Source organism: Alligator sinensis, unplaced genomic scaffold, assembly GCF_000455745.1.
Source record: "Alligator sinensis unplaced genomic scaffold, ASM45574v1 scaffold441_1, whole genome shotgun sequence".
NCBI classification, from domain to species: Eukaryota; Metazoa; Chordata; order Crocodylia; family Alligatoridae; genus Alligator; species Alligator sinensis.
This window is the reverse complement of record NW_005842313.1, coordinates 1,244,839-1,259,041: the sequence shown is the minus strand read 5'-3', so window position 1 is coordinate 1,259,041 and position 14,203 is coordinate 1,244,839. Positions and strand designations below refer to the sequence as shown.

The window sequence follows — 14,203 nt, the reverse complement described above, 5'->3', positions numbered from 1 at the left end:
TATGGGTAGTCTTGCTGCATCCTCTTGACTGAGTTACATTGCTGCTTGGACCAGGAATGTCTTAATATGGCTGTTAATCACTGCAGGTTTGGCGGGAGTTCCCTGATAGGCTGGTTGGATATCCTGGTCGCCTACATCTCTGGGACCATGAGATGAACAAGTGGAAGTATGAGTCGGAATGGACCAATGAAGTCTCTATGGTGCTCACAGGGGCAGCTTTTTATCACAAGGTAACAGTGATATCAAAGATAAATGGGAAGTTAGTGTATGTTGCAACATGTGATGCAGTGATATAAAGGGATTTTATGTCAGGAACATTTCTGATGAACTTTCATTTGAGAATTCAAGCATTCATTTTATTTTTCAGCCTTTAGTTATTTATAATTAACATTGCAGTTTTGTAAAAAGGCGTGTCATTTAGAAGACAGGAAAGGCAGTTGTACCTGGGTTTTTAATAGGAAAAGCATGAAAAATTGGTGTGCGTTTATATGGTGATGGAGTCCACAGTATGTTAGGCATTGTATAAATATACAGGAAACTGTCTTCCCTGCTCCAAAGAGCTTGTAATTTAATGTATGATTTTTATTAAACACTTGGCTTCTATTTACTATTTTCAAATGCCTTTTTCAATTGGAAAAAACCAACCCTCTACTATCCTACCCTGATTATAGTGTAAGAGACCAATTGTCACACGGATCAATATTTTTTCAAAGAGTCTATCTCCCAGTTAAGTATCTAAATGAATTGGCCAGATGTTCTGATATGGTCAGGGCCACTAGTTCCTAATAAGAATCATCCCAAGAACCAGTTGCTGATGTTCTGCTCTCCTGCCCCTGCTACACAGACAACCAGTCTGCATCCTACTGTATTCTGAAAAGTTGGCTATTCCATGAAACTAAAGTAGAATGTATTTAAATACTATAAATTGATGGGACTTATTATTACATGGTGAATGAGATATTTTAATTAAAGCTCTGAAAGAGGAAAAATAAATATTGAGAGATTTCTTTTTTCATGGTGTGAGGGGAAAAGTAATTGTTATGTGCAAAGAAAAAAACATCTTTGTGTGCTTAGCAGCCTAATGGTGTCACTAACTTGATGGGAAGCATCATCCCTTTCACTTTATGGTGAAGTGTCCTAGAAACAGCTGCAATGGCTGGACTCTGAGGATCAAGGTTTGTTCACATGCCTTTCCTCAGTTGTCTGCTGTTCCCAGTGATTTTACTATTTGTAGGCTTACAGTTGCTGTAAGTGTATTTAAAGCTGCAATCTTCTTTCTCCCTCTTATCGTGCAGTATTTTAACTACCTTTACACCTACAAAATGCCTGGAGACATCAAGAACTGGGTGGATGCTCACATGAACTGTGAAGACATTGCTATGAATTTTCTAGTGGCAAATGTTACAGGCAAATCGGTTATTAAGGTGGGATTTTTTAACAATTTATGTTTGTTGAAACTGTTATAATGTAAAATATAAAAGATGTATGCGTGTATTTGGTAGATTTGACTATCCTCCTTTTATCTGTTTTTTTTCCTTTCTCATTTACTTTTACAATGATTCTCTCTTTTCTTTCCTCAGTAGGAATGGTCCTACTCAGTGAAACTAGCATGTCAGTTGGGAACATGAGGTTGTGTTCCCTTTTAGTTATTGGTGTTCATTGTAGCCAAGTAAAAGAAGATATGGAGAGGGTAGATTCAGTGATAGGAAAAAAAATATTTTAGATTACCAGAGAGAGAAAATTGGCAGCCATCCCTGGCCCTGTCTGTCATGACTGACAACAGCTGATTTATAGGAATGTTAATTGCAAGAATGTTAATTGTAAGATCAGTTTTAAATGAACTTCTTATCCTTGAATTAATTTCCTGACATGTTTCGACACGTTTTCAGGTCTGGACATTTGCTCTGTACATTCATTTCAAAGTGTGTCAACTAGGAATGAGATTTAGAGGCCACCAGGCATTACTTCAATTAGCGAGGTCCGCTTTCCTGCCTGTCCATCATCATTTACTGGGACTGGTAGCTGCATTTCCTAGAAAAGTCTTTAGAAGATAAAGTATGTGTTTTTTGCTGAAAAAGTTTCTGAGCTGTACAAGGGCACTGCAGAGTAATTTGGCACCTCAGTATGATTGGGAGAGTCTTGCAGAGTTTGCCAGTCAACTAGTAACTCGAGTGAGCAAAAGAGCGTCTGTTGGATTAAGGTTACGGTGAAGTATGGGAAGCTATATTTCATCGCTGTTATGGCTGCAAGAACAAATGGTGTTTATACAGGGACCTTGGCAGTGAGAAAACAGTCATTAAACAGGAATTAAGGAGCTTGTCATCGCCACTTCTTTTCAGTTACAGAAGGCAAAACCCCTCCAAGCCGTTTTTATTGGGCCCCTGTGCATTTTGCAGTCAGCCGGGCCAGATGAAATTGAATGGAGGAATGGCATGGCTTTTTATTTTCTACCCTTTGGAGAGAGCTCGGCTTACACTGCAAGCATGTTCAGAAGTATTGTGCTGTTTTCTGAGCAAGGGGATTAATATCCCTTCTGTTGATTATGATGATGATGTCTGTCATGCCTTTGTGCAGGTGACCCCACGAAAGAAATTCAAATGTCCAGAGTGCACGGCCATAGATGGGTTATCGTTGGACCAAACACACATGGTAGAAAGGTGAGTGAATCTCCCTTTGTTGTCGCAGTTGCCTTCCTGCAGGTTTCAGAAACTGCTTTTTGTCTCTTCAAAATTTAAACTACAGATATCCCCTGTTTGGATTCCCCGACTCCTCAGTTGCCGCATAAATGCAGTGAGCCCAAGTGTGGGTCATTCGTACACTGGTTAATGGGACACTGCAAATGATCTCCAGTGAAAAGTAGTCTGCTTCTGGGAAGGGTTTTGGAAGGTCACCAAATTTAGCAGCTCTGCTATAAACTATAGACTGTATGTATGAAATTCCGTATTGATAACAGGTATTTCTAAGGCAACCATTTCATTCTGTCGTGGAACTTAAAATGTAATACACGTTTGATTTTGTTTTTTAAACTGAAGCTGTTAATAACTTATCAAAGAGCAATTGATTAGTAAGGATTAAAATGACTGAAAAAGCATTAGTAGCGCTATAACTGACTTTTGAACAATGCCTTTCTTCCAAAGATCTCTAAACACGCTGGTTCTACTGCTGAGATTGGAAATTCCTGCACAGTTGAACATAGCAGCTGTTTAGCAGTGGGAGCAACATTATTCTCTAAGGAGAATTTAATTTTGCTAGGCAGTATGTAGCTGGGAAGTCAGTATTGCAAAGAGTTGAGGGCAAAATAACTTGGAGTAAGCAAGCATGCGATTATTGTTTCTCACTCTGCAATTGCCTGGTTTTGTTACCTTGGCCAAGATGCTTGCCTCTCCATCTCATTTATCAAATCGGAGAGAAAATGTACTTGCTTTTTGTAAAGTTCCAAGATTATCCTTCTTTTAAAAAAAACCAAAAACCATCAAGAATGAAATGACTTGTTACTTAATAACTGAAATTTAGCCTAGAGCTAGCAAACCTGCCTATCCTCAGCGTTTCTTCACAGGGTCCTGAAGTGGCATTCCCCCGTACGCCTGTGTTCTTTCCTTCCAAACAATATTGGTGCATACTTCGTATGTTAGCGCTCATTTTCACTTTAAACTCATTCTCACTTGCACTAAAAACTCTTCCAACTATACAGTTGGTCCTATAAAAGATATCACCCAAAAAAAGCCCTTTGCCTCTTACGTATTTCCTGGACTATCACAGCTATGACATCACTCCAGTGAAACCCATTCATATTCTGAGGGTGGGATAAATGTGAGGATCAAAAAGTGCTTCAGGAGACCTGCAAAAAGGGTGACAATACAAAATCAAGTTAGGCATTTGTTTGTGGTATGGTAAAGGCACAAAATAAGCTGATGCAAGTCTGAGTTGTATGCACTGGTCACCACAGTTTTTATAGTCCCATTTGACAGGGCTCTGATGAGACTTCTTCTGGAGTGTTGCATTCTTTTGTGAGCCTTTTTTTATTAGAAAAATATCTTTAGGTGTGTTCAGTTAATAGCCTGGATAGATTGATTTATGAAAAGAGGGTGAAAAAAATCAAATATTTATATCAGGGGTTGGCAACGTTTTTGGGTAGAGCCCCAAAAACACCCACAACCTCGACATGTAAGTTGTTGGCGAGCCGGGGCAGATGGGGTGGGCAGGGGCTGCAGGGATCCTGGATCCTTGTTTTGGCAGTGCAGCTCTAGCCACTTCTCTGCCATCCACCCTGAGGCATATGCATTGAGCAAAATGCTTTCACGTGCCACACTCTGGCATGTGTGCTGGAGGTTGCTTACCCCTGATTTATATAGCTCACCTGAAGGATGGTTAATGTGGGACAAAATAATCTTCAGGTACAGAACAGTGTAAATATTGGGAATGGTAATTAATTACTGGGACACACACACACACACACACACACACACACACACACACACACACGTACGTGTATATAAATTAATTTAAGGAAAGGAAAATGTAGGCTGAATATCAGAAAATACTTCCTAACAATAAGAGGGATTATCTTGTAGAAAAAAAATTCTTAAGATATCATTTGAAAGCTTTGGGAAACATAAATGTAATTTGAGTGAAGCCTTAGAAAATATGGTATAGGTAACAATCCTGTATTATCTAGAGAATGGACTAGATGAGCCTAGCATTACTCTTTCTCTTTACATTGTAATACCCCGAAAATTCATTCATGGACTGGGTTCTGATTGCAATTGACACTTTTAAAAACACACACAGAAAAACAGCCTTTACTTACAAGAGAACTATAGTAGGGACAGGATGCCAGATGTATAACAACTTTGGTATCCCAGAAGTGTTGCTATCATTTCAATGAATATACCTTTAAATGTATGATTTCCTTTCCTCCCATATAAATTTCCAGCAACAGAGATAACTAAGCTGAGAAAGTGTCACATTAATTGCAAATCCAAGGTGCTTATTCCCTGATTGTATGAACTACAGATTATCCAACTAATGGAGAAGGGTATTGCATCTATACCTGAAAAAGAATACCACATATTTTACAGCTCTTTGCACTTCATTTTCAAGTTTGTTAATAGGGTAATATTGACCAAACTCAAGTAGTGTAAACTGTTACTTGCCATGTGAATATGAGCCATTGTATCTAGCACTTCCATGATCCATCTAACCCGAGTTTATCATTGCCTGCTTTGAGTTGGTGGGAACTAGCTGAAAATCTTGAAGCTTGTCTGGGTTTTTTAGGATACTGTAAGCTAAGTATTTGTTTTAATAGTGTAATAAACTACAACAACTTTTGGTGCAAGTTTCCATTGACTCCATAGTGACTAGAACTCTACTTTGGTTTGGGCTTAGGTTGTATACTTCTGATTCATGCAGACACTGGTCCTATATGTTAACTGCCTTCTGCTAGGCCAGAGGACAATCTGGTTGAAGGGACTGCTCATAACAGGGAACCCAGAACACAAGTTAGAAGAATAACTTACATGATTAACTATAAATCACATTATGTAAATGTACATAAATATTTAATGTCCACTGGCTATAAGGATGCCGCAAGGCATGAGGCTGGGAGTCATAACCCAGTCCACCTGTAACTAGCCAAGTTACCAAACTCCTGGTTTCTTGCCATTCAGAAGTTGTGATTAACATATGACTCTTGACATAGAAGTCAGTAACAGGCTTAAATGTCCAGTAGTCAATCTGGTGGTGGTTAAGGGCATGTTGAAGAGTAAAAGTCATCAACCTCTAGCTCACAGACCAAATCTGGCCAGCCAAAATATTTCATTTTGCCTGTGAAGTTGGGACATCTGTGGCAATTATCTGGCAAAGGGAGGCTGTAGCTAGGTTGTTAGTTCATCAGTGGCAATTCAGCGGGGGGGAGCAGAGGAAGTGGTGCTGGCATTAGGTGACAGTAGAACAGAAGCCTGTCTTCAGACTGAGCTTTATTAAATTGTCCTGCTCCTTATAAAAGGCAGCCAGCCCCTGATGTAGAGGACTGCTAAAGAAGGTGCATCGCTTTTTAGTTTTGAGTGTCGGGCTCAAAATTAGCAAAGGAAAATCCACTTAACAGCTCATGGTTGGTTGTTCAGTGATTTGCAAGGATTTGGTGATCTCTGTCATATTCATCGAGGAAAGGTGTTCACATGAGAAACCCCACTTAATTGGCTCTTTGCTGCCAATCCAGACAGAGGCAAAGTGATTAGAAGAGGGAAACCTAATGTCTCCCATCCTCACCCCAGAAATTTATTATATTTTTGGCCAGGGTTTGAAGTACATTGCTGGGAGAGCTTTGAACTTTCCCTGCTTGTAGGCCTGTGGCATAGATGAGATTTAAATCTCCAGGACTATCAAGCCCTATCACCAAAATGCATTAAGAGCCTTGAGCCAAGAGTCTCCATCCTATCCTGGAGTAACCTTTGCTTTGAATTGTTGGAAAAGCTTCAGGAAAGTCTTATAACACTCATGTGCTTATGGGCAGCAGTTAAGTAACAGGTTTCCTGCCTTTAGAATCTGCAGATCTAACCCGAAAAGAAGAGATCCAAATGAAATCTAGAGGGAAATTGGATGTAGGTTAGTGGTAAGTGAGGCTTAGCTGCTTCTACAGTAGAGTCACTAGTAGTATTTCTTTTTTTAAGGCAAAGGGTTCACTATAGAAAGATCATTCCCTGAAGAAGGGGTGTGCAGTCATCTTGCTGACATCAGAGAACCAGTGAGAACCAATTCAAGGAAATCCACAGAATCCTTGATTGGATTGGTTTGCTGCCAATCTGCCAGGGGGCAGCAGGGCTCTCATTTTTTTTGATTCACAGAAACTTAAATCCATGTTGAACACAATTACATTTTGTCAGCACTGCAAGTTAAATTGAATAATTCTTGGAAGCAAAGCTGCATCTGTTAGTTTGAATTTGCAGAACTGTGAAGGCAGCCAAGAAAAATACTCACCGTCTGTATGAGATGACATATTATCATCTTAGCTTCCTAGCTAATGCTTTAGGTGTCCTTGTCGTTTGTGGTGGCCTGCAAGTGGCTGGTCCCATAAAAGCAAACCAAACTTGTTTATGTTGGTGTGGGAGAAGAGAGCACTCAGAAGAGGAGGCATATTTCCTTTAGACACAGTATGTGACAGCTCTCTCTCTCTCTTACTCACACACACAATGAGTTCAAAAATGGAGTTCTTGAGCTTCGTTCTGAGGTTTGCTGGAAGTGTTTTTTGTAACTTGGCTAGAGTTGATGGGTCATAAAGGATTTAATGTGGGATTTTTCATTTTGCCATTTATTTAAAAATGAAATGGCTTTCTTGGTGAGTAAAAGTGTTATACTGGCAGTCTTGTAGAGCAGCATTTCTCAACCTGTGGGTCACAACCCAAAAATGGTTCAGAAGAATATATGAAAGGGTCATGAGCAAACTTTAAAAATGGATTCTCCTTTAAAGGAGAAGCCTGTAGGAAACTGTGGCTTTTCTTTTGCAGGCTGGCAGAGCTCCAGCCTGCAAGGGGCTGCTTGGGGGGCCCCCATGCCACACAAACCCCCCTTCCCCACACACTGGGGGGCAATGGGTCAGGAGTGAGGGGCACTGGGTCGGGACTGGCTATCTATGTTTACAAATGGCACCTGGTACAAAAAAGGTTGAGAACCACTGGTGTAGGGGGTATCCCTGACATAAACACAGTAGAGCTGCACACTGTTTTCTGTCTTTGCAATTCATCTTTGACCTAGGTAAGATCACCTCTGGAAGGAAGAGGACAATTTGCTTCTAAGGTCCATTTAGTTTTTATTTTCTTCTTTGCCTGTTATTTAGCCCCAGTTGTGGTAGTGGCTTTTCTGATAGAGACACCTGCCCACCAGCCAGTAGACTTGATACAAATAATTTGTCTCACGCAGGCCACCAGACAGCTGCTATATTACAATGACTTTCAGTCATGATTTGCCTGGGTAGGATTTGAACCAGTAACCTAGAAGTGAAAGGCCTTGTATTATTCCATAAACCACTGAGGGATAGCAGCTGTACAAACTTTTCTCATGCAGTTCTTCCAGTGCGTTTACCTCCTGACCTGTGAACTTTATGCTCTTCCTTCTGCAGGGCTCCAGCACACAACTTAGATTACACTCCTCAGCCACGTTTCTCAAATGTAGCTGGATGTTTTGGGGAGCCTTAGCTGTGGAGAGCGGATGGTGCTTCACATTATCTGACAGCCAGGCGGATTTTAGAGCCTCACTTCCCAAACTGGACCAGTTTCTGCCCTCCAGACTGCAGCTGCTTCTCTTGCAGCCAGTTCTCTCGCACCCCCTGAAGCTTCCCTTCTTGCCGATTCTCTTGTGCCCCCCTTCAGCCATGTCGATTCTCTTTGCCAGCAGCAATCACCATCAAGAAAATCGGTAGCAGTCACTGGCAAGGGAAACGGGGAGCAGAGATAGTGGTGACAGCAGCTGAAAAGGGAGGGCAAAAGAAGTGGCAGTAAGTGAAGCAGTGGCGGAGGCAGCTAACGTAAGGTGTGTGTAGGTGGCTGAAGTAGAGGGGTGTAAATCACCCCCCACAGGAACCTTTTGTTCCCCCTCCACATACACATAGGGTGTGCCCCACAGTGTGGGAAATGCCGTTTGAAGATGTCAGGTTGAGCATACAAAAACTGACACACCAAAAATCACTTAAGATTCCTGGTCAAGGTTTTCAAGCTCACTGCTCACCATGCTGCTGTAGTCCTGAGCCTCCAGTCTTACCCTTTTCCCCCAATCCACATCACTTATGACTTAAAGAAACCTTGGTATTCCAGATTTTGGACTGCAAATTCTGTGTATGCACTGCAGTTCTGACCTTTTAGTTCCCTTGCTGTTCCAGTTGTCTGCCTTACCCAAGCAGAGTATTTGTGCCAGGTTATCAGGAACGGGTGTTCTGATGCACACAAGTTGTTCCCATATTACTTTCCAAACTCTTTCATTTGTTTTCTGCTGTGAAGATTTGAGCCCGAAGGGTGGAGGGCAGAGTGCACACCAGCTGTTCTACCTAGCTATCAAGTGCTTGCAACATTAAACATTTTGTTTTAAACGTGAGCAGCATGGTTATTTTCTGGCTGATGTTTAAACTGGTACGAAAATAATTGTTATACATTGAAAACAATTCTTTGGAAACAGAGCACTTTAAAAGCCTTGGCTCTGTGTTTTAAATTGTTTACTCTCACTATAGTCAGAGTGGGAGCCAGTGGATGGCTTGGAAGATGAGGAATTAATTTTGAGATCCAGACTTGAGGTTCCGTCTACTTCAAAAGAGTTTTTGGGTGGTGCTGAAGCAGTCTCTGTCACAAAACTGTCACACTTAGTTGGTGTGATTGACCAAGTCTGCTCAGGAAAGCTATCCTGGAGACTGAATGACCCTCCTAACCCTTAGAGGGGGTCGGGAGTGAGCAGGGGGAGAGTGGGAGAGAATTTCAGACTGTTTGCAGCACATCAGCCTCTGGAACACAGTTCTAGTTTGCTTTTGCTAGACAAACAGCTTATTGCTCTTTTGTCTGTTCCTTTAATTTGTGAATCTCAAAGAACTAGCACCCCATTTTCTTGTGGGTTACTCTGTTTCTTTGATTCTAGTGTCTGAAGCTTTCTAAAGTGATGGTGTTGAACACGCAGCTAAAATTAGCCAAGTGTGGGTTGAGAGAGGATTACCTATGTTTTTTTTACCCTGCTTCCCCAATTCCCCGGTCTTTTAGCAAAGGAGTTAAGGGGCTCTGTCAAGTCAAAAATCATGTTCGTTAAAGTAAACAGCAAACTGCTCCCTTGTGCTTTGTTATTTACCCCTTAAATTACTACAACTGAGACAATTACCAAAATTCAAATATGTTTTGCACCATTTTTATGCTTTACTATTCAATGGTACTTGATTTAGACAATAAAAATATGTCCGCTTCACTTTAGGATTCCTTCCCTCCCCACCCCTTTAAATTCAACTTTGTTTTTAGGTCTCCAAGCACAACTGATGATGCTTCAGACACCCTAAGGAGAATGTTTATTTTTTTAAGCAGGGAAAACAGTTTCTGATGGAGTTTAAAAGAAGAAAGGAGAAAAATCTTTCTGTAGGTGTTCAGTTTCCTGACTGCTTAGTTTTTGCAAAACCTTCATTATGAGCCCCAATAACCCATCAATGGCCCTTTAAGGGACATGTTGGCAGCTAAGCTGTCCAGGTTTACAGCAAATATGTTGTTTTAAGAATGACTGGAATTCTAGGAGGAGGGAGAAGGGAAGCTTTGACCTCCATGTGCACATGTGCTGCTGGCAGTATCCCCCTGCTCTTCACCGTGATTAAATGGATAAATCAAAGAGCACCAACTTTTTCCAAACCCCCTCTGTAGTGAGGCTCCCTCTCCTATTTCCTAGTAGCTAGGATAGATTAAATATTTCCAGGAACATAGGAGAAGGTTATTAAGCTCTTTTGAAAGTGTTTTGTTTGGGGTGGGAGCTTGGCTGGCATGATCTTTGGGCCATGTAATTACATTTTTGTCTCTTTTACCAGATCTGAATGCATCAATAAGTTTGCCTCCGTCTTTGGGACCATGCCTCTGAAAGTGGTAGAGCACCGTGCAGATCCTGTCCTCTACAAAGATGACTTCCCTGAGAAACTGAAGAGCTTCCCTAATATTGGCAGCTTGTAAAAGGTGGTTACGAGACTAAAAAAATGCAAAAACAGTGACTGGTGCTAAGACAAGCACAAGGCTCTGAAGGAAAATGCAGAGAGGGGGCTTTAGTGTGAGCAAAGGAAGATTGATACCAGGCTTCTGGTATACCTGTCCTTCCTGCACAATGTATAAGACTGTAACGCAGAGCCATGGAGTTCTTTTCTCGTTGTACATTTACACAGGATTGACTCTATTTATGGTTCCACCGAAAATGCCAGTAAAATGCCAGGAAAATCCCCTCCCCCCCGTGTGGAGGCTCCACATCTGGAAGAATAAAACAGCATCTTACTTTGTAGGGGCTAGCTGGCATGATTCACCACTTTTAAACAGTCTAGCCCTTCTTTATTTTAATGTATCTACCAAATACGAGAGCAAACTGTTTTTAATACTGGCTGCAATATCCAGCCTGTTTTTTTTCATGAGGCTGACATGCCTGCATTTGTTGAGATGAGTTGTTGGTTTTAAGTAATTGTGCAACAAGCCTTTCTGACTTTTTAGGCTTAGGAAGATAAATGTTTATTTTTTATTTAAAAAATCACAAGCTTTTGTCACAGTGCTTAGGGGGCTAAACATTTTGTATTAAGTGATTGCAATGAGAGTTGATGCTGATGGCAGCCAAGACGTTATCCTTAACTTAAAGATTTGTGGAATATACTTTTTGTCACTACACTTCTTTCCTATATATGAATCTCAGGTTTTCTGCTGTTCCTGTAGAAGATAATTTTACCTAGTATAAAATGCAGTCTTTTTTTTTTTTAAAGGAAAAACGCATCTTAAAGCTTTTGCTTTCTCTTACCAAGACAAATCAGTTATTGGTTCATACTCATACAGCACATCCACATATGGAACAGCCACTAAAATGTGATTCTTGTGTGTATGTATTTCTAAGAGCCAGTTAAAATAGACTCTTGATTGGGATGGTTTAGTCAAGGGTGATCCTGTCTTGAGCAGGGGGTTGAACTAGATGACCTCCTGAGGTCCCTTCTAACCCCTTACACAAATGTTTTATGTATATGTGCAACATAATAATAACATGTAGGTGGAAATCACTCTCATAAACTACCATCATGTGAAAAACTGGTGGGTAGCCTGTGATCAAACCCACTGCCACAGGATGCTAAGGAGGCCAGAAGTCTTAGTATTATTTAAACAAGGAGGAGACTACACATTTTTATGAACTGTAGAATCATTTCTGCAAGCTGAAGTTAATTTAAATAGGACTGTTAGCTGCAGCTATGCTACAGAAGGCCCATCAGTCTTCATGCATTGGTATATAAGCTGATGCCAAGCTAGGCCCAGAAGGGAGTTTTCCGTGCTCCAGTGGTAGAATGTCCCCCGGTTTGGTGCATTATGGGTGGTTTGCACTTTCCTCTGACACTTTTTGGATTGTTGTTCTTGGGGCCATCATACTGAATGGGCTATCTTTTTGTTACAGTAAGGCCATTCTTCAGATTCTGCCAAACCCCAAACAGTGGGACAAGTGTTAGAAAGCATAGTTCATCCATCTGCCTTGAGAGTGACAGGCAGCAATGGCAAAAACCAAATGGAAGTCAGGCCAGAAACAGGAAACATCTGCTCCTGTTTGTGTCACCCCACTAAGACTTTCCTTATTATCCAGCACAGTGGATATGCTGTGAATGAAAATCATGTGGGAACAGTAGCTCTGAAGGGATGTCTCAGCTCCTGTGGGAAGTGTCTTTCACATGGATTCCCCCATTCTTTGGGAATGTTTAATTACCAGTAAATTCTAGAGCTTGTTTTTAACTTTGCAGTCTTTGCTATGTTCCTGATATGCTGCGGGAGATGACATTGGGGTGCAGGTGTAGGTTTTCAGGGACAGGAAGGACTTTCTGAATAGAGAGGGTATCAAAAGATAAGGTACGCTCTTCACCGTTGAGCAGTTCTTGCTAGCAGCCTCACATGCTCACGCACATACACTTACTTCTAGAATCTGTTGGTTTATGTCAGAATAATGTCTTTGTGCTTGAATATCAGAAACTCCAGTTCACTTACCACTGAGCAGTCTGTTTTAAAAGGGAAGTTATGGAAGCGATAATTATGCTCATGAATTGGAGCTGACCTCAGGATGACAAAGTTTTGAAGCTGCTGTGGTCTGTTCGTTCTTTCCCAAGTTCATAGACAAAGCCTACATGTAGGTTTGGCACAGACAGTTAAAGGACAAGGAGGATTTCTGATTGGTGGTGGGAATATGGTGGCCTAGAAATAAAAGGAGAAGGTGACTTACCCATGTAAGCTGATGTTATAGTGCTGAATCTCAAAGTGGGCAGCAGTCAGAAGATGGTGGGCACTAACAGACTAGTGTTCCTTCCTTGATGTGCTCAAGAGCCAGTGACTCTAAAACTGTCACGTTTTGTCCTGCAGTGTTTTACAGCTGTGTTTTATACCCCAGTCTCTTCTTTGTAATGATACTGTGTCTCTGTTTTATAACATGACAAATGACCTCACTGTAAAGTTGGGCAGCTGACAGTTCTGTAGCCTGGGCTAATTCCCCATTCCATTTATAATTGTTGTGTTTTAAAGATGATGCAAAACTTTAAAAAGTGCAAAGTGTTTTTATGTTTAAATTGGGATGATTTCATCATCAGTCATTGTCAGCTAATCAGCTTGTTTATTTTATCAGAGTCGTCCAATACTGATAATATATATTAAAAGAAAACTTATCTCTAAAGGGTCTTTATGCTGTTTCACTTTTTCAGATATGATTGTATATGCTCCCAACAGAAATATTCTGAAAAGAAAACTTCATTGATAAATTCTTCATGCTAAATAAATCTATATTAAATCTCAATTATCTACAACACACTTCAGAAATATCTATCCCTATTTTAATGTCTCCGTAACTCTGAATGGTGCCAATATCTTTCAGTAAGAGCATTTCTCTGATGGTGAGTGCACCTTGTTTTTTGCAGTGGGATGAATTGTAGCAAGTAGGCAGGGTCACCCAGCAGTTGCACAAGTCAAATGGATACATACCGTATTTAGTGTTACCCACCCTTCACATGATCATCGACTTGCTCTGCAGTCTACCTCCCGGCTCTGTTAGCTAATTGCGAGACATGCAGATTCACTCTCCAGTGCTATGAACTACTACTGCTGACCTGTCCCCAGCTCTTAGTGTCTGTCACTCCTCAGCTTGTAGGGCTTGAAGAGATTTCACTGCAGTACCTGGTTTTTTTCCTACTGTCTCGAAGGCCATTTTTTTTAATTTTGATTACTTAAGTGTAGAGTCCTGAATCCATATTCAGACTAGGGTTGTAAATACCAATTAAAAAAAAATCTGTTTAACATGTTGTAATGACAGTGGTTAAACAGCTAATTGGTATTGCAACCTCCAGCTTCGCTTGCATGGTGGGGCTGCTCCCGCCCAGCACCAACAGGGCACTTCCAGCCCCCTGAGGTATGGCAGGGACTCAGCAGCTCCCCAGGGCTGCACCTCACGACAAGCTGAGCGGGCGAGCGGGTCCTCTCTGGGCCTGGGCATGGACAGG

General features: G+C 41.2%; 1 protein-coding gene across 2 annotated transcripts in view; it reads left to right on the top strand.

Annotated features, from left to right (window-relative positions):
* Window positions 1-13,508, top strand: part of EXT2 (exostosin glycosyltransferase 2) — a 110,843-nt gene extending 97,335 nt beyond the window's left edge. For both annotated transcript variants that reach the window (XM_025209864.1, XM_006028431.3), the window contains exons 11-14: window positions 87-230; window positions 1,296-1,424; window positions 2,575-2,657; window positions 10,532-13,508. In XM_025209864.1, coding sequence (XP_025065649.1) covers window positions 87-230; window positions 1,296-1,424; window positions 2,575-2,657; window positions 10,532-10,670 — 495 coding nt within the window. In that variant the 3' untranslated portion in view covers window positions 10,671-13,508. The remainder of the gene's footprint in view (window positions 1-86; window positions 231-1,295; window positions 1,425-2,574; window positions 2,658-10,531) is intronic.
* Window positions 13,509-14,203: the final 695 nt, after the last annotated feature.